The sequence below is a fragment of the Panthera leo genome, chromosome D3 (genome assembly GCF_018350215.1).
Source record: "Panthera leo isolate Ple1 chromosome D3, P.leo_Ple1_pat1.1, whole genome shotgun sequence".
Classification (NCBI taxonomy): Eukaryota; Metazoa; Chordata; class Mammalia; order Carnivora; family Felidae; genus Panthera; species Panthera leo.
In genome coordinates, this window is record NC_056690.1 from 26,946,705 (window position 1) to 26,972,083 (window position 25,379).

Consider the following 25,379-nt stretch of genomic DNA (forward strand, 5'->3'; position numbering starts at 1 on the left):
ACCCCCCCCCCACAGTATGTGGCGAGCATAACAAATCAGGGCTGCAACACAGGCCATCAAGCCCAGCTCAGCCTGGGCCCTCTGCCTGGTGGCCCCTCCCGCCTCTCCCCACCGGGCCGACTTCTCCCCTTCGAGACCCAGTTTTGCTTATACCTTGAGCCCTCTCTCACAACCAGGCCAGGGGACTCCTCCCCGGGTAGGTCTCTCTCTTGACTCTCCCACCCACCCACTCACTCCTTCAGCAAACTGAGCATCAGGTTTGCACGGTCAACGCGGAAGTGAACAAACGAATCAACAGCTCTGCGATCCTGCAATTCGTCAGAAAGTGCAGAGACAGGTTAGAATTTTGAGGACATCAAAGCCGCAAGTGGCGGGGAGGGTTCACAGCAGCCAAAAGAAGTGGAAAGAAACCAAGCGGCCACCAACCGCCACACGGATCACCGAAATGTGGTCTGTCCAGACAGTGCGGCCTGATTCAGCCATAAAAAGGAATGGAAATCCGACCCATGCTCCGGCGTGGCTGGGGATTGATTCCTAAGGGAGCTTGGTTTCTTTGAGGGGGGCAATGACTGGAAAACATGCTGCAGGTGAAAGAAGCCAGACACAAAAGCACAAATTCTGGATGGTCCCATTTATCTGAGGTTCCGAGAACAGGTAAATTCATAGACAGAAAACGGAACGGCATTTGCCTAGGGCTGGGAGGAGGGGAGATGAGGGAGGTGGGGAGGGGGGGCAGCGAATGGGTGCAGCTTCCTTTTGAGAGCGAGGACAATGTTCTCAAGGGACTGTGCTGATGGTCTCACAAACCCGTGAATGTACGAAAACCCACTGACTTGTACATTTTCAAAGAACGAATTGCATGACGTGCGAATTATATTTCAATAAAGGTGCTATGTTTAAAAAAAGCAAATCAAGGGGCACCTGGGCGGCTCAGTCGGTTGAGTGTCCGACTTCCGCTCAGGTCACGATCTCACGGTTTGTGAGTTCGAGCCCCGTGTTGGGCTCTGTGCTGCCAGCTCAGAGTCTGGAGCCTGTTTCAGATTCTGTGTGTGTCTCTCTCTCTCTGCCCCTCCCCCTCTCACACTCTGTCTCTCTCTAGCTCTCTCAAAAATAAATAAACATGAAAAAAAAAAAAAAAAGCAAAGCAAGCTCAAGTAAAATATGAACTAAATATTAGTCCAGGTGGTTCACAAATATGACAAGTACTCAAGGTGACAGAATGACCAGAGTTTGGGAAACATCTCATTGAGGCCAAGCACAGGCTCCTTGTGGGTTCAAATCCCAGCACCACCCCTCCTAGCTGAGTGATACAGGCAAGTGACTTCACCTCTCTGGGCCTCAGCTTTGTCATCCAGTAGATGGGAACAAGAATCGTGCCCACCTGTGGAGTCACCCTGAAAATGAACTGAGCACGGAGGCTGGCACAGCCGAGGGGGTCGATAAATGGCAGAATTGCCAAGGATGGGGCTGGGGATTGATTCCTCACGGGAGCTTGGTTTCTTTGCGGGGGGGTGGGGGGTGGGGGGTGGGGGGGTAATGAAAATCTTCTCCAACTGACTGGTGGATGCATGACTTTGGGAGTATATGAAAAGTCACTAAATTGTACACTTAAAAAAATGATGGGGCGCCTGGGTGGCTCAGTTGTTTAAGCTCCGACTTCAGCTCAGGTCGTGATCTCACAGTTCGTGGGATCGAGGCCCACGTCGGGCTCTGTGGTGACAGCTCAGAGCCTGGAGCCTGTTTCAGATTCTGTGTCTCCCTCTCTCTGACCCTCCCCTGTTCATGCTCTGTCTCTCTCTGTCCCTCAAAGCTAAATAAAAACATTAAAAAATTTTTAATAAATTTTTTTTTAAATGATACACAGTCTTAGCATATTATCCAGCAACTGTGCGCCTTGGCATTTGTTTCCCCAAAGGAGCTAAAAACTTGGGGCCGCACAAAAACCTGTCCACGGACGCTGACCGCATCTTCCAACTCTAGGACATTCCGGAAAAGGCAAAGCTATGGAGACAGAAAAAAGAGCAGAGGCTGCCAGGGGTTTGGTGGGGGGAGAGGGATGAACAGGCAGAGCACAGAGGATTTTCAAGGCAGCGGAACTACTCTGTAGGGTACCATAATGATGGATATGTATCATTACGCATTTGTCCAAACCCACAGGCCATACCACACCAAGAGTGAGCCCTCACGTAAATCACGAACCTTGGGTGATGACGACGTGTCCCTGTAGGTTCATCCGTTGTGTCCAACGTCCCACTCTGGTGGAGATCGTTGATGATGGAGGAGGCTATGCGTGTGTCGGGGCAGGGGGTATACGGGAAATCTCTGCACTTTCCTCTTAATTTTGCGGTGACCCTGAAGCTGCTTTAAGTAAATAAAATCTGTAAAACATGGGGGTGATACTTCATTCATTCATTCCACACATATGTGTTGTGCGCCTACAATGTGCTTGGTGTTCTCTGCCTCTCAGAGACTCTACTCTGGGCAATGAGAAGACACTGCGTATGACTAGGGGCGCACTGGGAGAGACTGGGGGCCAGGGGTCCTTCTATAGACATGGCACCAGGGAAGGCCCCGCCGAGGGGTGTCATTGAGTTGAGAGATGACCTGAGAAGAGGTAAGTAGAGAGCAAGGGAAATGAAGAGGGAATCTGGAGGAGAGCAAACAGTATGTCCCAAGGCCCTGGGGCAGAAACACACCTGACGTGATGAGGGACCGTTCTGAAGGCCGATGTGGCTTGAGTGGAGTGAGCACAGGACCTGCGCTAGGACAGAAACACCCTGTCTTGTGGGCCATCATATGGACACTGGACTGGATCCTGAGTGCAGATGGCATTTCATCCTCCGGGAAGAGGTGCGAATTTGACTTTGCTCTGGCATACAGCAGGTGCTCAGCAAACGTTGCTGGAATGAATTATAAAGTCTGCCTAAGACCTTGGCTACTAACTCCTCCTTGGCAACAGACAGCTTTCTGACGTCTGCCTTAACCCACTCGTGACAGCCTGCGTGGGGCACAGAGCTGGCTTCTCTCATCCATTTCACAGACGAGGAGAGCGAGCCTCAGGGAGTTGTGCAAAGCCACCGAGTGGCAGGGGACAGAGCCCGGATGAGAATCTGGGTCCCGTGGGGTTTGTTCCTGCTCCGTGCGAGTGTGTTGGTATACGTGTGCGTACCCTGGGAGGTGGAAACAGGTGTGGACCCCGGCAACTTCGCCAGCGAGCGGTGCGTCTCAGCCGGGTGGGAGGGGAAAGTGCATATACGTTTGTTACTCACTTTCTCAAACACACTAAGGGTCAAGTCAGCATCAGCTCACCACGAATTAGCATTCTTGTCACACGTCGGCACGCTTTCTCAAGGAGGAGAAACAAAAGGACTAGAAAGATCGTCATCACCCACCCTCCTGGGCCTCCGTTTCCTCACCCACGAGATGGCTGCAGTGACACTCAATGGGTTAACACACAGAAAAATGGTTAAGCTCTGGCTTATCCCACTGGGGGGCGGGGCGCAGCGCCTGCAATCCCGCGCAGTTCCACCAGGGGGCGCGTTCACCACGTTACCCCCCTGGCCCTGGCAGACAGGTTTTGCAAGGGGAACAGGTGTTTCATCATTCATCAGCCTCCTGTGGACACCTGGCTGGGGTCCCTCTGAGGTCTCAGTCCCTGGGAGCCCTAGTGGCCCCTTCTTCCACATGGAGAGACCTACCCCCTCCTCACTTGCAAGGGAGGAGTCCACAGGCCAGGGATCAATCTAGGTGTTGTGGTTTCCTTGCTGTGTGTGCCTGGTCCACTCACCTCGTTAAGCATTTAGCATCTCTAAGATGGGCATCTTCCTAGCACCTCAGGATATAGTGAGGTCACTTTAGAAAAAAGTGCCAGGAAATGGCACTCGGCAAACCTCAGAAGGGCTCGAGCTTGTTTCCTCATCTACAATATGGGACAATGAATAAATACACCCATCTCTTGGGGTTTGTGGGGAGTAAATGGGACCATGGATTAATGTTTCTACAGTGAATAATCTTAGCATAGTGTCTATCATGCAGATACTCAATATATGAACTATAGTCACAGTAATAACAGCAAAGTGATAACTTAACAAGTGACACCCATTATCGATCAGAGGGCCTTAATTCATTAATTCATACATTAATACATTAATTCATCTAACCTCACTGCATTTCTAATAAATAGGCTCCATTATTACCCCTGTTTTACATATGGGAAAACTGAGGCAGAGGTGTTAACCCACTCAGTCACATAGCTGGGAGACTGCAGAGTTGGGATTCAAACCCAGGCCATCTGGCTTATGATACGTGCTCTTTTCTGTATGCATATTATACATCACTTTTAAAAATTATTTTCCAGGCCCCAACGAACAAATTAGATAAACTGGTCTTCATCAAAATTAAAAGCCCTTGTGCATCAACGAACACTATCGAGAAAGTGAAAAAAAAAAAAAAACAGCTCACAGATGGGAGAAAATACTTGTAAACAATATCACTGATAAGGGACTGGTATCTAGAATATAGAAAGAGCCCCTACAACAAACTCAACAGCAACAAAAAATGAACAACCCAACTCCAAAATGGGCAGAAGAAGATACACGCACATGAAAAAATGCTCAACATCACTAGCTGTTACAGAAAAGCAAATCAAAACCACGATGAGATTCCACTCCATATCCACGAGGATGGCTTTTATCAAAAACACAGAATGGAAAACAACTAGTGTTGGTGAGGGTGGGGAGAAATTAGAACCCTTGTACCTTGCTGGTGGGAACGTGAAATGGTGCAGCGCTCTGGAAAACGGTTTTGGCATTTCCTCAAAGAGCTAAACAGACTTGCTTTATGACCTAGCAATCCCACTCCTGGGTACACACACCCAAAAGGACTGAAAGCTAGGACTCAAGCAGATATTTGCACACCCACGTTCACAGCACTACTCACAACAGCCTAGAGGTGGAAACAACTCAGGGGTCCACCAACAGACCAATGGATACCCAAAATGTGCTCTATACATATAATGGAATATCATCCCGCCTTCAAAAGGAAGGAAATCAGGATGCCTGCTACAACAGGGATGAAGCTTGAAGACATTACGCTAAGTGAAATAAGCCAGACACAAAAGGGTAAGTATTGCATGGCTCCCTTTATCTGCCTTATCTAGAACAGGCAAATTCACAGAGACAGGAGGTAGAACAGAGGGTGCAGGGGCTGCGGGAGGAGGAACAGGGGGTCAGTGTTCACCGGGGACATTGTTTCTGGGTGAGATGATGAAAAAATTCTGGAAACAGACAATGGTTATGGCTGCACGACACTGTGAATGTATTTAATGAAACTGAGTAATACATTTAAAATGGCTAAAAGGGTAAGCTTTATGTTATTTCCATACATTTAACCACAATAAGTTAATGTTTTTTGTTTTGTTTTGCTTTGTTCTCAATGGTCTTGTCCGGATTGTTGCAACAGGTTCCTACCTGGTATCCCAGCTTCCAGCTCACCCTCTCCAACCCCTTTTGAAACGTCCACTAGGGGGCGCTCTCTTTCCACTCCTCTGGGTCTCCAGCAGCCTTCTTCTTCCTCCTCTCCACCACTCTCCAGGTAACCGCCCCCCCTCGCAGCTCCTGGAAAACCCCCTGTTCTCCTATGCCTCTTGATGTACGCACGTGCCATTCCCCTCACCTGATTCCCTTCTTCTTAGCTAATTCCCTCCTCCATGGAGTCTGGCTCGGACTTTCTTCTGAATTCCTCCAGACGGTATGATACCTCCCTCCTCTGCACTCACCAAAGCAGCCCGTGCTCACCCAAAACCAGTCTCTTTACAGTGGCCATCAAGGTGGTGTGACCTGACTCCTGCCAGCTCCCTCATTCCTCACTGTCCGCTCCAGTACCAATGCCATCAGCATCATTATTATCATTAGAATTAGTATTATTAGTTAATATTAGTAGTAGTAGGATTAGTATTATTAAACATGATAAGCCCCAGGATCTTTGCACTTGCCCTTTCCTCTGCCTGACACTTGCCCTGATTCTTCCACATGGCTAGGTGCTCCCCCTTCAAGTCTCAGCTCATGTCACCTCCTCAGAGAAGCCCTCCCTAACCCCCATTAGGAAATAATCCCCCAACCAGTCTTGACTCCCAACACCCTATTTTATTTTCTTCATAGCACTTGGTACTTGGTCTTTCTCTTTTGAGTCTGGCTCCTTGTTTAATGTCTGTCTTCTCACACTAAAGTATGAGCTCCAGGGGGAGTGTGGCGGGCGGGGGGGGGGGGGGGGGGGGCGGTGCCTGGGTGGCTCGTCGGTTAAGTGTCTGACTTCGGCTCAGGTCATGATCTCACAGTTCATGAGTTCGAGCCCCGCGTCGGGCTCTATGCTGACAGCTAAGAGCCTGAAGCCTGCCTTGGATTCTGTGTCTCCCTCTCTATGCCCCTCCCCTGCTCATGCTCTGTCTTTCTCTCTCTCAAAAACGAATAAACTTAAAAAGGAATTAAAGTATGGGCTCTGGGAGGGCAGGAGCCACCTATGTCTTGTTCACTGCTCTACCTGAAGAACGAAGAACGGTGTATGACACATAGTAGTAGGTGCTCAATAAATATCTCTTGAATGAATGAATGGGTGAATAAATGAATGACTAGTATTTATCATCCTGGATTATATAATCACTTGTTTATAGTCTATGAATGTGAGCAATCTGAGGACAGAAATTAACTTACTCATTTTTATATCCTTAGAGATTTGTATATATAAATAACTGGGTAGAGGATGGATGGATGGATGGATGGATGGATAAGCAGATGAATGGGTGGGTGGAAGCTAGATAAGTGTATGAATACAAAATATACCCAATACAAAATCTTAGGCACAAATGGTCATTTGCATTTAAGACCTAGGAATAAGAAAATAAAAAATTAAAATTAAAAAAAAAAAAAAAAAAAGCCTTCTGGCCTGGCTGGTTTTAATCCAGAAAAGGAACTTTAACCAGCTGAGACATAAATTACTCAGCCTTCTCCAGTCCTTTCAACCCAGCAGTGACAGACAAGAAACAATTAACAAATGGAATTAGCCACAAGTCAGGATTCCTGAACCCCCTAGGGGCAGAGGGCGTCAACGAGTTTCTCACCGCTCAGCTCCACACTCACACTCCTAAAGCTGGCATGTGACCCTGAACTCACCCGGGCAGGGAGCGGCACTCTGGCCCCTGGACCAGTTACCACCCAAGCTGTCTCTTCCACCTCAGCCTTCCTTCCCTTCTCTGAGCCCTGCTCCCCAGCAGAATGGGGGCCTTGGAGGGCAGAACTGTGCCTTCCCATCCCAGAGGCCCAGTGCCTAGCACACATCTCACGTCACAACGTACAGACCCTGGGCAGATTTTCTCTCTTGTCCCAAATCCTGACTTGGAGACCAAAGCTTCCTTGACGAGGACCTGAAAATCCCCATTTTTTTTCCTTCAGGCTGTGTATTAAACAATGCTATTTCTCGAATAACCAATAGCCCTATTCCACTTGGCCACCTTCCATGATGGAGGCCAGAAGTCTTGAGCACTGACTGTCCCAGACTCTCTTGCTGCTAGCAGGGGCCATGTGACCTGTGACGTGTAAGTTAAAATCTTCTGGAGGCTGCTTTGGGAAAAGCCTTTGCTTTCTTTCAGACTCAGCCAGCATGGCCCTTTTGGCTTCCCACTTCCTCCTACCAGAGAGTGAACTTAATGCTTGGAAAAGTGGCAGCCACCATCTTGGGACCATGAGGCTCAAAGCATGAGGGAAACCCCAAGAGACTCTCAGAGATGCTGAGCCAAGCCAACAGCTGCCCACCTCTGAACATCTTGTTGTGTATGACAAATTAGCCCTTTCAATCAGGCCAGTGAGCCACAATCCTAAGGCTTTCCATTCGAATGGCATCAACACAGGCCCAACATCAAACATGGAAATGCCAAGCAACACGTTACTGGGAGAAGAATCCACATCCTGGATTAAAAAGAGAAACAACACACACACACACACACACACACACACACACACACACACACACGCACACAGAAAATCTTTACTCAAAGCTTGTTTTTCAAGCACAATCTTTGATGAGTTATTTCTAGCAGTTCACATATACTCTTTCATTTTGATTTTTTTTTTTCCCTTCCCACTCGAATGCCTAGTCAACCAACTAAAATTCAAAGAGAATACCCAGCCCAAACCAACAATGTACCCACCAGGGGCCACTTCACAAATCTCCGCTTACCTCACCTCGAGTTGACGGCCTTCACAACTCTCTGCATTAGAATCCCAAATGGTTTTTCCCTCCATTCTCCAGTCATGTTAATGAAGTTATCAGACTCAAGTGCTTTCAAAGCTTTCAGTGTTGTTCTGGCAGGTCTGGTTCAAAGAGGGCAGCATGGAGGCCAAGCTGCCAGGAGGTGGCGCCACCCCTCAGAAGCAAGCACCACAGTTTGCTCAGCAAGAGATGCAGGAAAAAGTCTGAACTTGGCATTAAAGCAACACGCTGGGGGTGTCCGGGAATGAAGCATCAAAGTGTAAAAGCCTCCATACCGTCTCCTGGACTCTAGATCACATTCAGTGCATAGAACAGCTTCACACCCCTGAACCTTTGCCCCAGCTGTTCCCTCCACGGGGTGGGGGGGAGGGGGGCGGGTAAACCACCTCTTCCCGGATCACACCCATCTGGCAAACACCTGTTCATCTTTCAAGACCTCAAACAAGTGTCCCTCCTTTGAACCTTGAACAAATTAAAGGGAGGAATGCCGGGAAGGCCCATGGCACGGTGCCGGGCACATAGTAAGTGCTCAATGAACAGGAGCGTTTAGAACCCACTGCAAGTGTTTATCTACCTTCTTATTTATCTGTGTCTCGTTTGTAACTGTAGCCCAATGCCCAGCACAGCACCAAGGACATGTAGATAAATATTTGTCAAGGGGCACCCAGGGAGCTCAGTCGGTTGAGCGTCCGACTCTCAATGTCGGCTCAGGTCATGATCGCGCGACTTTGTGGCTTTGAGCCCCACGATCGGGCTCTGCGCTGGGGAGCCTGCTTGCGATTCTGTCTCCCTCTCTCTCTGCCCCTCCCCCACTTGTGCTGTCTCTGTCTCTCTCAAAACAAGTAAATAGAATTTTTTACAAAATTGTCAGAAGGAAGACTGAGACCACCCCCCAACATTCCGCCTCGGCCAAACTGGTCTATTCACTCTTTCCCAAACATGCCTCCTACATCACCCCACCTCCGTACCTCCATATGCAATTCCTCCTTCCTTAGTGTCCTTCCTCTCCTCCTCCTCCAACTAACTAGACCCTCCTAGGCTACCTGCAGGTCCCACTGAAGTGTAGCCCCAGGAAGCTGGGAGAATCTCCAGGGCCTGGCACACAGTGGGCCCGTGAGAGAAGGAGCCCGCAAATGCTGGCCCAGGGTTTGGAGATTTGGGAGAACATTCTCAAGGTCAACAGAGGCCCGCCACCTGCCCCATTACAGGGAACCCCCACAGCTGGTGGATGTGTACCTTCAGTCACGGGAGAGGCCTCTGGGGCAAACTGTGACCCAAGGCCATGGTCCACAACCGAGTCACTGTGCTTTAGGACACCTGCCTGAGTGCAGACCAAAGGCTCACTTTCTGGGGAAAGGAGGGCATGACCATCCACGGAAGGGTGAGGGACGAGGCCCGGCACAGGGCTCGGTTTGCCACAAGGACCCAACGTCCTACTAAGTATAGCCCTGGAAGCAACAGGGGAGCACTGGCCAGGGAGTCCAGAAACAGGGTCTATAGTCCCAGCTCTGTCCTGGCTGCAGCAGGGCCCTCCCTGAACAAGACACCTCCCCTTGCTGGGCCTCAGTTTCCTCAACAGCAGAGAAACTTCTAGATTGGGGACGCCTTCCTGTTCCATCGAGTAGCCCTTCAAGAGAAGGTAGAGGAAAAAGAAACTGACGGCAAATAATAATTAACGATAGAGTAACAGCAGGTGACATTTATCAGGCAGTTCCTCTCCACCCGGCACTGTGCTCAGTGCTTTTTGAACATCTTGGCATCACAGCTCCAACCTGGGAGACGTACTTAATGGCTCCGGGCCTCAGTTTTCCCATCTGTCAAATGGGGATAATACTAGTAACTATACCACGCATTAAGCACCGTAACTTATTAGGCATTATTATTACCATGATTCCCAAAAGAGAGGCCCCGAGTGGTAAACTCACTTGCCCACTGCCTCGATCAAGAGCCAGGGCCACACTGGTCTATCAGTGCTCAGGGCTGTGTGTCAGCCAGGTGGGGGCGGGGCTGTGCAGATTAGCGGGGCATCAGGCCGGGCAAGTTCCAGGCACCCTCCAGAGGGCGGCCGCGGCAGAACAGCTGGCGGCCAACCCCGGGCTGAACAAGTATCACATTCTCACCCCCAGGGCCAAGGTTGTCTTTGCTCCCTTGTGAGTGAAGGCACCAAGTGTTGCAGGCCCAGAGAGGGGCTGGCAGGGGTTGGTAGCAGGCCAAAGACACCGTCCCGGGGCAGACAGGGCCCAGGTCAGAGGCTGGAAGCAGAAGAGGCCTAGTCTCCATCCCGGCTCCCTCATATGTTAACTGTGTGGCCTTGGGCAAGCGACTTGACCTCTCTGGGCCTCAGCTCCCTCCTCTGCTAAATGGGATTCATACTCCCCACCATGGGGGGTAGAATTGGGATGGACAAGGCCCGAGACCAGGCTCAAAACATGGAGAACCCAAACTGGAAACCCGCAGCCCGGCGTCAGTAATCAAGAGTGACCAGAACTGTAGACAACGTTTACGGGGGGACCCCCTCAGGCACCTCAGGAAATACAACATGCAGGTCTGACAACTTGCAGAGAAGTAAGGGCGGCCAGCAGGGCCGAGGGCTCAGGACCCCAGTCCTCACCTGGAGGGTCACCCTGACTAAGTCCGGCCTGCTCTCTGGGCCTCAGTTTCCCCTCTTACAATGAGAGAGCTGAAAAAAGGGGGGAGGGGAGGGGAAGGGGAGAATGAAGGAAAAGCTGTCACTGCAGCCCTGGTATTCATCGAGGATCAATTCCTCTGAGTGCTGAGCGATCTCATTACAGCTCACAAAAATGCTCCTGAGGTCAGATAGGACCATCCTCGTTTTACAGAAGAAAAAACTGAGGCACACTGAGGTCCGTCAGATCACTTGCCCAAGGTCACACAGTGACAGAGCCGGAAGTGGAGCCCACTTCTCAGCCTCCAGTGCCCAATGCTGAGGTCCTCGGAGTGAGGCTTTTGGAGCCATCAGAAAGTGAGCTGAACACCACCACCCCCTGGTGGCCACTCCCTGGAATTGCAGGTGTGAGTCCTCAAAGCAGAGACATGAGGTCTGAGGCCCCCACCCTGCCCACCCGCCTCTGAGGAGAGGAAATCAAGCAGGCTGCAACGGGGCAGAGGCCTCGGGGAGCCACAAGGAGAGAGCCAAGGCAAGCCACCTGAGGACTCCAAGGACAAAGGCTCCTCAATGACAGAGAGTGGAAGAGGGGAAGCCAGGCCACCAGGGAAGATGCCAGCAAGCAGAGACTATAAAAAGATAGGCCTTAAATGCTTTTCTCTCCATAACCTCTGTTTGGCTTACACACACGAAAGTTCAAGTACAATCAGATAAGCTGAGTCGGTGCCACCGGAGAGGCAATGAGAAAAGGGTAAGGAAGAAATCATTGGAAGGGAACATTTAACAAAAACACCAGGCAGTTTCAAATGTACACAGGTCTGTGGCTGGGATCTGAACACCCAAGCTTTCTGGGGCTGCTCAGCAGACGTTAGCCGAGGTCTGAGCGTGAGCTCCCGCTCTGACATATAGTCAGCCCCCCTGACTCTGGTATAGACATTCTCCCATCAAGAACCCTGCGGGGGGCATCCTTCTTCACCACGAGCTGCAGAGGACGAACCCGAAGTTCAGGGAAGAGTGACTTCTTGCCCATGACCATAAAGCCAGAAGGGATGGAACCTGGGATTTAAATCCTGGAGCTTCCCATATCTCCAAGACCCGAGACCAGGCACAAGTGTCCTTGAAATACACAGAGCTTGTGATCCAAATGACCTCGTGAGCAGAACTGGGGTTGCCTCATTAAAGAAATACCTATCTTGGGGCGCCTGGGTGGCTCAGTCGGTTGAGCGGCCGACTTCGGCTCAGGTCATGATCTCGCGGTCCGTGAGTTCGAGCCCTGCGTCGGGCTCTGTGCTGACAGCTCGGAGCCTAGAGCCTGTTTCCGATTCTGTGTCTCCCTCTCTCTGACCCTTCCCTGTTCATGCTCTGTCTCTCCCTGTTTCAAAAATAAATAAAACGTTAAAAAAAAAAAAAAAAAGAAATACCTATCTTAACAAGTGAGGAAACAGGCTAAGAGAGAGGGCGAGTGCTGGCCCAAAGAAACAGACTCAGTGACAGGCAAAGAGAGACTCGAAAACCAGAGTAATAATAACGATGGTAACCATAACACTCATTAAAGTGTGACTGTGTCCCCATGACCATGCCAAACGCTCCCTGCACCATCTTCTCTGAGCCCCCATGGCAGCCCTGTGCAGTAGATGCTGTTATTATCCCCATTTCACAGATGAAGAAACTGAGGCCAAACACCCGTCTGCACGCAGAGCTAGGATTTGAGCCCTGGTGACCTGGCTCCAGGACCAGCCTGGTTAAATTAACGGCGCAAAAGAAACAGAAATCATGATCTTGTTTTCCAGGGAAAGAAGCCAATTGCTGAAAGAGACTGAGAGGGGCGGTGTTGGGACTCGAACCCAGAACCTCAAGGCCCCGTGGCCTGTTCTCTTATCTGCTCCATGCCAGGCACAAGATACCTCTCTGCATTGGGCTGGAAACCCAAGACAAGCAAAGGCTTCCTGGCAGAGGCACCAAACACCCTCCACGTCGAGAACCGTGGCCAACACCAGATTCCGGGACAGCCACCTGCCCCTCCGCGACCCCCTCAGGCCCCCAGGCCAGCCATGACTGTCCATACAACCACAGTCCCAGCGGTGTCCCACCCCCTCACGAGTTCCAGTCTGGCCGCACCAGCGTCACTCACCACAAAAGGCCCGCTCCTCCTGTCTTTGCAGAAACTGTGACTTCTCCGGGGTCCCGAGGCTGCAGGGGACACCTGCCAGAGTAGCTGCTCACTGTCCTGCGGGGCATCCTCCCTCTCTGGGTCTTGTGGCAGCACCTGAGACAGAACACAGGCAAAGGATTTTCCTGGGGCTTTCGCATTTACAGAACAAATCTGTCATGGTGAGAAACTCCATTCTGTACCTAAAAGAGCAAAACGAAAACTAAAGCCCACCCCACAACGGTCTGCCTTGATGATGGGAGGTAATCTACGGGGTCTGGGTTCAGCCCAGTCTCGGCCACTTAATAACTGTGTGACCTCAGGTCAGTGCCTTCACCTCTCTGAGCCTTGACCATGTGGGGTAAGACCCATAATAAGAGTGTTCGGCTTCTAGGCTCAGGGGAGAACCAAGTGAGAGCAGCGCACGCAAAGTCAGTGACACAGTGCTGCCACCAGGCGGCAGTGTGCCCGACGAGTCCTGGGCACCTGGCTGGCTTCAGGCTCATCTCCCCCCATGCCCGGCAAGTGGGGAGCCCTCCATAAATGTCAGCCAGCCCTACACTCTCTCTGCACAGACAAGGATAGGAAGGCGCAGAGAGGGAAGACATCTGCTTAAGAACACACAACATGAGTGAAGAACAAGGCTGGATTTTGGATCCCTTGCCTCACAGCCTCTTTTTGAAACCCTCTGTGTTTCCTCCTACCTCCCTTCCTGATCCTTCTCAGGCTCCCCGCATCTCAGAGGGATGTCCACTCACCTAGGGCCAGCCCCAGAGCTTTCTCTTTCCCTGTTTCATTATTCCCTCGGGGATCTCTCATAACACCCCCTGGCTTTAAATAAATCCCAAGCGTGCACAGACAACTCCAGATTTTGTCTGTCCACGTTGGGACCCCACAACATCTCCCTGCACCGGTCACACTCATCTCTGACTCCACATGCCCCAAACAGATCCTCCCCTTTCCTTCCCTCCAAAACTGCTCCTCCCCTGCCCTGTCCATCACCCAGCCGTGCCAGCTAAGACCCTCAGGTCGCCCTCCAGTCTCTTGCTTCTGTCCACCTCATCAACGAAGCAGAGACTCTGCCTTCGAAACACGCTTCAAACCGCACATCATAAACCAAAATCAACTCAAAATAGATCAAAGACCTCAAGGCCAGAGCAAAACCTAGAAAACTCTCAGAAGAAAATAGGGGCGTAAATGTTCACGGCCTCAGATGAGGCAATGGTTTCTCAGATATGGCATCAAAAGCACAAGTGTACCAAGGAAAAATAGATTGGAGCTCACCAAAATGAAAAACTTTTGTGCTTCAAAAGGCACCATCAAGAAAGTGAAAAATAAAATAAAACCCACACAATGGGAGAAAAATTTCTGCAAATCACAGGTCTGTGAAGGCAGTTGGGTCCAGGATATATAAAGAGCAATTACAAATCAATAATAAAAGAGAACAATAACCCAACTTAAAAAATGGACAAAGAAGGGATACACATGGTCAAACAGGCACATGAAACGATGTGCCATTGAAAATGCAAATCCAAACCACGATGATACCTTTATACCCGGTAGGATGGCTGAACCAAAGAGATAGGTAAGTGTTGGCGAGGATGTAGAGAAACCAGCCTTCATGCACTGCTGACACAATGTGCAATGGTGAGATGACCTTGGGAATCAGTGGCTCCCTTATGCTCTGGCTCCTGCCCCCTGTGCCCACTGGCACCCTTCCAGCATCCACGGGACCGGCTCATCCACATGATGGCCATCACTCAGGTCCCCTTCCCTGGGGATCTTCTCCTGGCCACCCTCTTAGAGTCACCTCCCCATCGCCTCTTTTTCTATCTCCCCAGGACTTAGCACTCTCACTCACTTGAGGTCTGCTTGCCCCCCAGACCTGAGCCATCCATGGGCACATTCTGCGATTATGGAGATGTTCTCTATTCGGGCTGTACGATAACAGTCGCCCTGAGCCACCTGTGGCTTTTGAGCACTTGAACATGGCTCAAGTGGGACTGAGAAGCTGAATTTTTAAAGTTATTTAAACTGATTTACATTTAAATGGCCACATGTGACTGGTGGCTGCCTTATTGTGTGACACAGCCTGATACAGTGGGCTGGTCCCTCCAGCAGCCGTGGGGCCTAGATCACGGCCTGGCTCAGGGCTAGTGCATTTATTAAATGTAGTAAATGAGCGGAGGTCTGGAGGCGCTTCTTCCAGATTCCGTCAACCCTCCTTCACATCAGGCCCCGGGCTGCGGTCTTGACCACACATTATTTCATGATAAATCTCCAACAAACCACGAAGCAGGCAGGATTCGCATTCCACAGGTGAGGAAATTTAGGCTCAGAGAGGTCTGGCGAGATGCCCAGAGTCACACAGCTAATAAATAACGACGCTAGGGCCTGATCTCGAGTCTGCCCGAGAGGCAGTCCAGGGCCGCCTCCAGGGGGAAATCAAATCATAGACGTACAAATGGTTCACCTCGCTAATAGAGAACTCCAATAACTCGATGAGAAAAGGGCCATGTTCCAAAAGAAAAGTGGGCGGGACTTGAGCAAGCAGGTCACAGGAAGGAAATACAAGGAGCCTCATCCATGTGACAACAGGTGGGGCGCTCATCAGGGGCAGGAGATCCAGAAGTCTGGTAACACACCCGGCTGGTCAGGCTGAGGGGACGTGGGGCCCTGCCCCTGCTGGCGAGGCTATCTGTAAAAGGGCATAGCCCCGGACGACACAGGGCACTTTGGCGCAATCCCGCAAGATTACAACTGCATTCACCTTCAGACTATCGCCATTCTCAACCCACGGGCAAACCTGCACGTGTGCAAAAGTGACGTCTGCCCGTGGTTTGTAAATAGCCAAAGATCAGAAATATCGCCCTGTCTACCATATGGCAATCGAAAAGAATGAGGACACCCTCTATGGGCTGAATCCAAACGCTCCCAAGGACACTCACACAGGGGGAACAAAAAAGGAAGAGTCAAATCTAACAAGGGTGGGCCCCACCACAGAGATTCCAACCAGTCTGGTCCGGGGTGAGGCCCCTGCATCGCTCTCTTTTAGGGCTGCCTGGGTTACTCCCATGTGCACCCAAAGTTCCAACCACCTGGAGAGAATGCGCTCTTTGACGGAGAAAAAAACCAGAGGCAAAATTAGGAATATGTGTTCATGTTTGCTTGTATTTTCAGAAAGAGACGCTGTATGAATTCGGACCAAAAAAGAATCTAAGTGGTCAAGGGATGGGAGGAATGCAGAGGATTTATACTCCATGCCTTCAAGTATTTTTGGAGCCTCTGGAAAAGGTTCTCTCTTTTGAAATGAAAATAAATCATTTAATTAAATGGAACACTGCAATCGGGCCTGGGACAAAGTTATGTATGTGGATAGGGGGGCCTGGGTGGCTCAGTCAGTTAAGCGTCCGATTTCAGCTCAGGTCAGGATCTCACAGCTGGCGAGTTCGAGCCCTACATCGGGCTCTGTGCTGACAGCTCAGGGCCTGGAGCCTGTTTCCGATTCTGTGTCTCCCTCTCTCTCTGCCCCTCCCCTGTTCTCCCTCTGTCTCTGTCTCTCCCTCTCAAAAAAATTAAACATTGGGGTGCCTGAGTGGGTCAGTCTTTTAAGCATCTGACTTTGGCTCAGGTCACGATCTCAGGGTTGGTGGGTTCAAGCCCCCCATCGGGCTCTGTGCTGACAGCTCAGAGCCTGGAGCCTGCTTCGGATTCTGTGTCTCCCTCTCTCTCTGCCCTCCCCCACTCATGCTCTGTCTCTCAAAAATAAATAAACATTTTAAAAAATTAAAAAAAAAAAAAGTATGTGTATTAAAAAAAAAAAAAAAAGCTTAGTCTTGAGGAGCCTGGGTGGCTCAGTCTGCTAAGCGTCTGACTCTTGATTTCAGCTCAGGTCATGATCTCACGGTTTGTGGGTTTGAACCCTGCATCAGGCTTCTTTTTTTTTTTTTTTTTTTTTTCCTTAAAAAAAAAAAGCAAGTTGTAAGATTTCCTGTAGAATATTACCATGTTTCTGTAAAAGAGTATGCTATACCTGTGTCTGTATCTGACGGGGGCTTCCTTACCCACGGAGTGACGCACACTAAGGGGCTGGATGAGCCTCGGGTGCGGGCAGGGGACAATCTGCACTGAAGCCAGGAGAAAACTCTTCCCTGGTTGTGACAAAGAAAATGTCTTACACTTGGGGTGCCTGGGTGGTTCAGTCAGTTGAGCATCCTAGACTCTTGACTTTGGCTCAGTTTGTGATCTCATGGTTTACGGGCTCGAGCCCCACATCAGGCTCTGCACTGACAGGGCAAAGCCTGCTTGGGATTCTCTCTCCCTCTCTCTTTGCCCTCCTCTTGCTCTCTCTCTCACTCTCAAAAATAAATAAATAAACGTTTAGAAAGGGAGGGAGGGAGGAAGGAAGGAAGGAAGGAAGGAAGGAAGGAAGGAAGAAAATGTCCTACACTTTGCCAAACGTGCCATAAGGGCAAAACTGCCTGTAGCTGAGAACCACTGACAGGTCTGGAAGGCTGTGCCCCAGACCCATCATCTAGGGGAGCTTTTCCTTCTGAACTGTATGTTTCCACCACACGGTTCAGTTTCACACAAGCGTTCACTCCTTTTGCAATAAGGAAAAATACAACAGCTACAAATAAAGATACATACCATGGACAAGCAGCTCTGTGGTGTTTAGGAAAAGCCACAACATATCAAACATGGTGACCGTGGTTGCATCTTGGCGTGGGGGGGGCGGGGACAGGAAGGGGGCTCAAGGGGTATGCTTTTTTATTCGCTCAGGTAAGGTCTGAATTTTCAACAACCAACACCTTGTCCTTCTGTATTGCTTCCGTTTATTTTTTCAAGATCAAGAACCAGCGATGGTCGGGCAGGAGGGAAGGGAAACAGGGAGCTGGTCCAAGGCCTCCCAATCCCTCAGTGAGAAAACAGATCCCCTGACAACGAGCACTCGTGGGGCCTGCGCACCCCGGGCGGGCGTCCAAGGCCGGGCCGGGGCCCCCCTCCCCACAACGCCCCGCCTCTCCCGCTGCCGCCAGGCTCCGAGCAAGGTGCTGGCAAAAGGACCAGGTGTCACCTTTCTTTGCCCCCTCCCCTCTCCCGCTGTTCCCACAATAACAGCCTCGTGAAACCCTCCTCGGGCAGCGCATCCGCACAACCCACGGGCCGGTCCTGTGCCCACGCCCACCGGGGGCCCGGCCCGCGCGGTCTCTCCATTTCTACCAACAGGGCTGCTGGGCAGAAACTTCGGTCACCTCCGCGGAGGAGTGTGCTTTACACACAGCTGGTGAGCGGCACAGAGGAGTCTGAACGTGGTAACTGGAAAACCCCGGCCGACCCCGTGTGTCGGGGGGATGGTGACACTATCCCACTCTTTTCGTGTCTACAACATCCCTTCCCAGGCGGGACCCTCTGCTTTCTTTTCTACAGATGAGGAAACTGAGGCTCGGGCGCCTCAGGGAAAGGGTTTGCCCTTCGTCACTCGGTCCGGGTGGCAGATGTGGGACTTGGGTGCCAGTTGGCTGACGCCACAGCATATGAGTGGCAGTGCAGGGACCAAGGTTCCGCACTGCTCCCAGAGCTTGCCATGTCTGGTCCCCACCTCCAAACCTTTGCGCGTGCTGTGCTTCTGCCGCGAATGCTCACCCCCCGAACCAGCCCATCCAAACTCATAACCACCCCCCAGCGTGGGCTCCGGCCAACAGCTCCTCCAGGATGCCTTCCCGGGCCTCTTCTCCAGCACCTCACCTCCGCGCCTGATCATTTCCTGGCCGTGGGTCACCGTGTCCCATCTCCCCGCAGAGATCATAAGCTTCCCGAAGGCAGGCTCCATGCCTCAGATTTCTTCCCCACCTTCAAGATTCCTCATTTACCACCGAGTAGCCTACGTGAAAGCTTGGGTATCGAGCCAGACCTGGGTTCAAATACTAGCTTTGCCACTTGGTGCTGTGTGACCTGAGACACGTTACTTAACTTCTCTGAGCCTGGGCTTTTTCAAGGGTACAAGACGATTGCACCCGCAGCAGACGTTGTGGGCGCCCAGCCCTGCGCTTAAGGACCTGCCGATGGCAATGGGGTCCTGCCGCGTGGGGAGTTTTCTCTCCCCCACTGAGCATGGCACCAGACAGAATGGAAGAGTCTGAATGCTGAGAGTCCCAGAAACAGCCCCCAGTGAGGACAGAAGGGAAATGGAAAATATATATGCCAGGTTCCTTGCTTCTTGGACAGGACAACTCAGGGGTGATCTATGCTACTGCTCCAACGAGAATGAGCCTCAGATGCCCACAGGGGCACTTTTAACACCTGCCTCACTTCTCCACTGGGGATCCCAGCGGGGAATCACCTCCTCAAACAGCTACTTGCAAAGGCCTGCCTCTGTGGAAACTCCAACTGTCCCACAAAAGAGGGATTGTCATGAGACTCACCTAAGATCGCTCACTCACTCGGGGCGCCTGGGTGGCTCAGTCGGTGAGGCATCTGACTCTGGATTTCGCCTCAGGCCACGATCCCAAGGTTTGTGAGATCGAGCCCTGTGTAGGGCACTGTGCTGATGACTGGGAGCCCGCTTGGGATTCTCTCTCCCTCTCTTTCTGCCCGTCCCCCACTCTGCTCACCCTCTCTCTCTCAAAATAAATAATTAAACATTGAAACAGCCAGTATTCCCTGAATGCTCACAAAATGTCATGCATGATGCTGAATATGCAGGACACGACAATGAACTTGATGACAACACACAGGAACGGACAGAGGGTGCTCAATAAATGATACCGATCGTCACCATCATTCTAGGCCAGAGGTTTCAAACTGGTGGCCCCGTGGACTAAATGGAGGCATCGCGTGTCAAGAACTGGCCGGAACTGGGCTCTCTATTTGCCACAATCCCCGCCACTCATGTACATACCCACCTGGCCCATGTCGCATGGGATTTTGAGCCCCCCCTGGCCTGTGTGTTTAATCAACGCCTTACAAAACTGACCACTCACCTTCTGAGGGTCTCGAGTCCCCGACTCTCGCCGACAGAGCCCCATTTTGGTCTCCTTGACCTCAGAACTGTCTCCGGGGAGGCTGGACCTCCCCTGGGGCCGCTCTCGTCTCCTCTCTCTGGCTTCCTGCATGGCAGACAGGCCCTCTCGGATTTTGGCAGGCGGACCCTTCTCCGAATAGGCTCTCTTGACATCCAGCTGTGACCTGTCACGGTCGTAAGGGTGATCACCCCACTGGAACACACTGGCCTCCTCTTCCGTCCTGATGGATTTCCTCAGGGTCCCTTTCTTCTGGTGAGCAGGGGACGACTTGGGCAACACGCTGGCCCCACTGCCCAGATCCTCCCAGGTCGGGAGCTTTGACTCGGCTGGGTAATTTGAATACTTTGCACCTTGATGTTTACTAGCAAAGGCCCTTCTGTCATCCTCGGGGATTCCTGAGACTTTTCTCCTGGGACCAGTGGGGCCTGAAGAAACCCCTGGATATTTTTCAGAAGGAGCTGAGACTGGCAGAGCCCACAGAGGAGAGCTGGATTTGGTGTTTGTGGTTGCCCCCAGGGTCTCTGCCCGCGGCTTGCCAGGGTCAGGAGCGGAACTGTGGTTTGCTTCGGTGAAACCTGCTTGTCTCTGGAGACCCTCGGCTTCGGGCCTCTCCTTCCAGCTCCTCCTTCTTGGTTCCACCCTGCCTAGATGGCCTGGCCTCTCCTGAGTCGAGCCACTGGGCACCGAGGGTGCCCCCTCCAGGGGTTCCTCCACCTCCTGCTTCTTGTACTCTGCCATCAGGGCGTCAATGTCAAGAACACTGGATCTGTAGCCATCTCTGATTTTACCCGGGACCCTTGCACTGACCACCTCAGTGCCCCTTCTGGCGAGGAGATCGTTGGCTTCTGGGTGACTTTTGGAAGCCGGGGGCGTTTTGGGAGTGCCGCTGGGGGACGTCTTGGTCCCACAATCCTTCCAACTGTTCTGAAAACCGGTGCCATCTTCTGGTCCCCGATGACTCCATGAGGCGTCGGCATCCGTGATTCTTTCACCAGAAGGATCCAGAATCCTGTCTCCAAGAGGTGACAGACGGTCTGTTGGCTTCAGAGGCTTTGAAAAGCTTGTGTGGTCGTGCTCTCTGCCCTTAGTCCAGTTTTTACTGCCCTTGCTCTCCAGTGGCCCTTCATGGTGAAGAGAAGCCAAGGTAGGTGTTCGAGGATGAGGAGATGGAGGCGGTGCTGGTTTTCTAGAATGTTCCGTCAAGTTTTCGGGCCCTGACTTAACAGTACTTTTTGCTTTTTGAGTATCAGGAATCTGATATGTCACTGCAAAAAATGTCGCCTTGGGTTCCAGAGAGGACCGTTGCTTCACCGCTGGGCGAGTCTGGTCCTGTGAAGCACTTGGGTTCTCCTCCTGGACCTCCACCCTGTTGTGGGAGAGCTGGGGTTTTCTTAAGGCACTGACGGTGGGGCTCAAACGGTCTGTTCGCCTCTGCTCCATCTTCGAGGTGTTTTCTGGGGCCAGGAAGCTGAACTCCTCAAACTTCACGTCGTGCGGTAACGTCCGCCGTCGCCACCTCTCGAATCTCTGGTCCGCGGGACCTGCCTTCCGCATCTTGACTTCAGGCTCTGGTGCCTGGGCTGGCCTGGGTTCACCCTCACCGGAAGCCACAGTGAGGGGCCCTCTCTGCACAAGCGCTTCTGGATGTGGTCGGGCTCGGAAGTTGGAGGGCTCGTCCTTAGCCAGACAGAGAGGATCCAGAGGGCACCCCCGGGGAGGACCCCTTTCTCCCGCTGAGCTGCAGCCTCCTGACTTGTTTCTGGGCCCAGCGGGCCCCTCGTGCGGGGCCTCCCAGACGGCCACCTGGATGGCCCTCCCAGAGGGGACTTCGGAGCCGCATGACCTGGCTGAGCGCTCGCTGTTGGCCCCGGGGCTCAGTTCCGAGCCTTTCTCTTCACTGGCCACCACGGTAGCTTTATGCCAGTTCAAGGTCGTCCCCCCTGTCCATTTGGGTGACAGGCAATTGCCCCCAAACGTGTCCTTTGGCTCCCGGAAGTCAGGCCTTGGCTCACTGACCTCATGAGTCCCTTGAGCTTCCCAAATCAAACTGGCCCTGTGGATGGACCCCGCCTGACCTTCCAGCCTGCACTCTGGCTCTGCAGGGGTGACCTCACGGGACTGCTGCCTCCCCTTTGGTGACAGCCGAGACCTGCCACTTCTCAGGGTCATGGCTCTTTCCTCCAACGCCACGGAGACGGCCTCACTGTGCGCACACTTGCCCACTGTGTGCATCATGTCATACTTGGGCTCGACCCTCTGGGATGAGGGAGGGTTTTCAGCACGTTGGAGGAAGGGGTTCTTATTGTGTTTTTCGTCCAAAGGGTATTCTTCCGGGAAGGGCACGTGACACTGTCTGGGTTCACCATTTGAAACGACAGTCTGTCCCCATTTCTCTGCATCAGGATTTTCGAACCCTCTGGAGCTCTGTTTCTTGAGGGCTGTCTTTTCAGGCAGGTCCTTCCCCAGCCATGAGCTTCTCTCGCGCCTGGGTCTGAACTCTGAGACACTGGCATCAGCCACATCTCTGGGGGCCATGGCCGAGGGACAGTGTCCTGACTGGTCAGCCACTGTGTGTCTCTCCACGTGATGCTCAAACACCGTGGCCCACACGGTCTGGAAGCTTCCATCATCTTCTGGAGTGCTGTCAGAAGGGCTCAGAGCCCCCACCGAGCTCTCACCCCGATGGTTGCCAGGGACTTGGTTAGGACTGTCCTTCCACTCTGTCTGCCTCGACTTCTCTCGGAGCGTTCCAGGCTTCCAGGAGCTTCTCAGGACAGATGCTCTATCCACAACATGCCCTTCCTTTTGCTGAAAAAAAAAAAGAAAATAAAAGAAACAATGCAACTGACGTTAAGGGACTTTGAAAGGGAAAGGAAGAGGTGGGTGATTAACACAGCTGCTTTTAAAATCACAACAGGGGCACCTGGGTGGCTCAGTAGGTTAAGCGTCCGACTTCGGCTCAGGTCATGATCTCATAGTTCATAGGTTCGAGCCCCACGTCGGGCTCTGTCCTGTCAGCTTGCAGCCTGGAGCCTGCCTCGGGTTCTGTGTCTCCCTCTCTCTCTCTGCCCCTCCCCCACTGGTGCTCTTTCTGTCTCTGTCTCAAAGATAAATAAATGCTTAAAAAAAAAAAAACACAAAAAATACTATTTAAAAAATAAAAATACATAAAATCACAACAGTGAGATGCCATAAAATGTTAAAGACTGAACACACCCAGTGAGGGTGAGGATGTGGGAAAATGGACACTCTTGGAAACTGTTGGCAAGAACATAAAAATGTTCAAATGCGCGTTTCCTTTAATCTGGCCAATTTCCTGCCAAGACTCTTTCTTGGCTCGGGTGCCCAAGTCGGCGTCAATGAGAAGGCTCAGGGAGCACCACTTGAGGAAACAAAACCAACACAGAAACAACCTAGGTACCCATCTGTAGGGCACGAGCTTTGACCTAATGCAGACAATGAAATGCCACAGGGCACTTGACTCCACAGAAGGGGGTGGGTCCCGATGTCATCTCTAACAACACACAAAACACTGTTGTGTGGGCAGGAGAAAAGCAGACTGCAGACAGTGTATTTCTAAAACGATTCCATTTTTTAAACAACTGCATGTGTATGTGTATATACAGGTAGATAAACAAGGGAGAAGAAAGTTCATCAGTGAGTAAGGGCATCAGAGCAGGAGAAAGGAATGAGGAGAACATCGTTTTTTCCTCTTACACACCTCAGTTCTGTTCGATTTTATAACAGGCGTGTGTGAATTAGCCATTTCTTAACCTTTTTTTGTTGTGAGAAGTAAGTCTACTTCAGGGCTCCTGGGTGGCTCAGTCGGATGAGCGTCTGACTCTTGATTTTGGCTCAGGTCATGATCTCAGGGTCATGGGATGGAGCCCTTTGTCGGGCTCCACACTAAGCATGGAGCCTGCTTAAGATTCTCTCTCTCTCTCTCTCTCTCTCTCTCTCTCCCTCTGCCCCTATCCTCGCTTGCACTTTATGTCTCTCTAAAATACAATGAAATGAAATGAAATGAAATGAAATGAAATGAAATGAAATAAGAAATAAGAAATAAGTCTACTTAAACAAGTTAAACAACGACTTAACCATCAAACTAGCCAATCCCATTCCTGGGTAGATCCCCAAAAGAAGGGAAAACAGATGTTCCAATAAAAACTTGTACACCTATATCCATAGCAGCACTATTCACAGAAGGTGGAAATCACCGAAATGTCCACCAGAAGAAGAATGGATAAACAAATTGGGGTCCGCTTGTACAACGGGGTATTATTCAGCCATTAAAAAGGGACAGGGTACTGATTCACACCCCAACACAGAGGAACCTTGAAAACGTTATGCTAAATGAAAGAAGCCAGACAAAAGGATATGTGTTTTGTGATTCCATCTGTAGGGAATGTCCAGAATAGGCAAGTGTCTATAGGGACAGAAAGTAGATTCATGGTTGCCAGAGGCCACAGGTGGGAGATGGGAAGTGACTGACTGGCTAAGAGTTTCCATTTGGAGTGATGAAAATTCTGAGGGCCCCTGGCTGGGGAGCGTGCAACTCGATCTTGGGGTCATGAGTTCAAACCCCACGCTGGGTGTAGAGATGACTTAAATAAAAATAAAAGTAAAAATAAAAATAAAAAATTCTGGACTAGGGGCTTCTGGGTGGCTCAGCTGGTTAAGCATCCAACTTTGGCTCAGGTCAGGATCTCACAGCTTGTGAGTTTGAGCCCCACATCGGGCTCTGTACTGACAGCTCGGAGCCTGGAGCCCGCCTCAGATTCTGTCTCTCTCTCTCTCTCTCTCTCTGCCCCTCCCCCGCCCATGCTCTGTCTCTCTCTCTCTCTCAAAAATAAGTAAGCATTTAAAAAACGATGAAAACTCTGCACGATGCATCAGCCACAAAACAGTTAAACCTAGTAGTTATTTCATAAGCTTTTTGTTATTAAACAGAATAAATAAAAATAGTTTTACGCAATTTAGCTTCCCTCCTTCTGCTATTGTTAGATGACAAGCTGAGGTAGGGAATAGGGACATAATGAGGGAAACTGAGGGAGTTCCAATTAACAGTGTTTAATCTAAATTTTAAATTCTTAAAAAAGCAAGCATTCGTACATAAGAAAGCCAGGCTCCGCTTCCTCTTTGCACAGGAAACGAAATAAAACCTGGCAATTACATTTGTAAACAATATTTAACACTAAGGAGGGCAGAATCACAAACCCAAAAGGGACCTAAAAAGTCCCAGCATTCAAGAAAGAAAAAAAAAAAAAACGTTTTCTTCTTCACGAGAGGCTTCTGATTGTTTCCTGGGTCTTGTGGA

General features: G+C 51.0%; 1 protein-coding gene across 2 annotated transcripts in view; it reads right to left on the minus strand.

Annotated features, from left to right (window-relative positions):
- KIAA1671 (KIAA1671 ortholog) overlaps positions 1 to 25,379 on the minus strand; it is a 199,701-nt gene that overhangs the window by 114,073 nt on the left and 60,249 nt on the right. For both annotated transcript variants that reach the window (XM_042909520.1, XM_042909521.1), the window contains 2 exons: positions 20,021 to 22,870; positions 13,020 to 13,154 (listed from right to left, as the gene is read on the minus strand). In XM_042909520.1, coding sequence (XP_042765454.1) covers positions 13,020 to 13,154; positions 20,021 to 22,870 — 2,985 coding nt within the window. The remainder of the gene's footprint in view (positions 1 to 13,019; positions 13,155 to 20,020; positions 22,871 to 25,379) is intronic.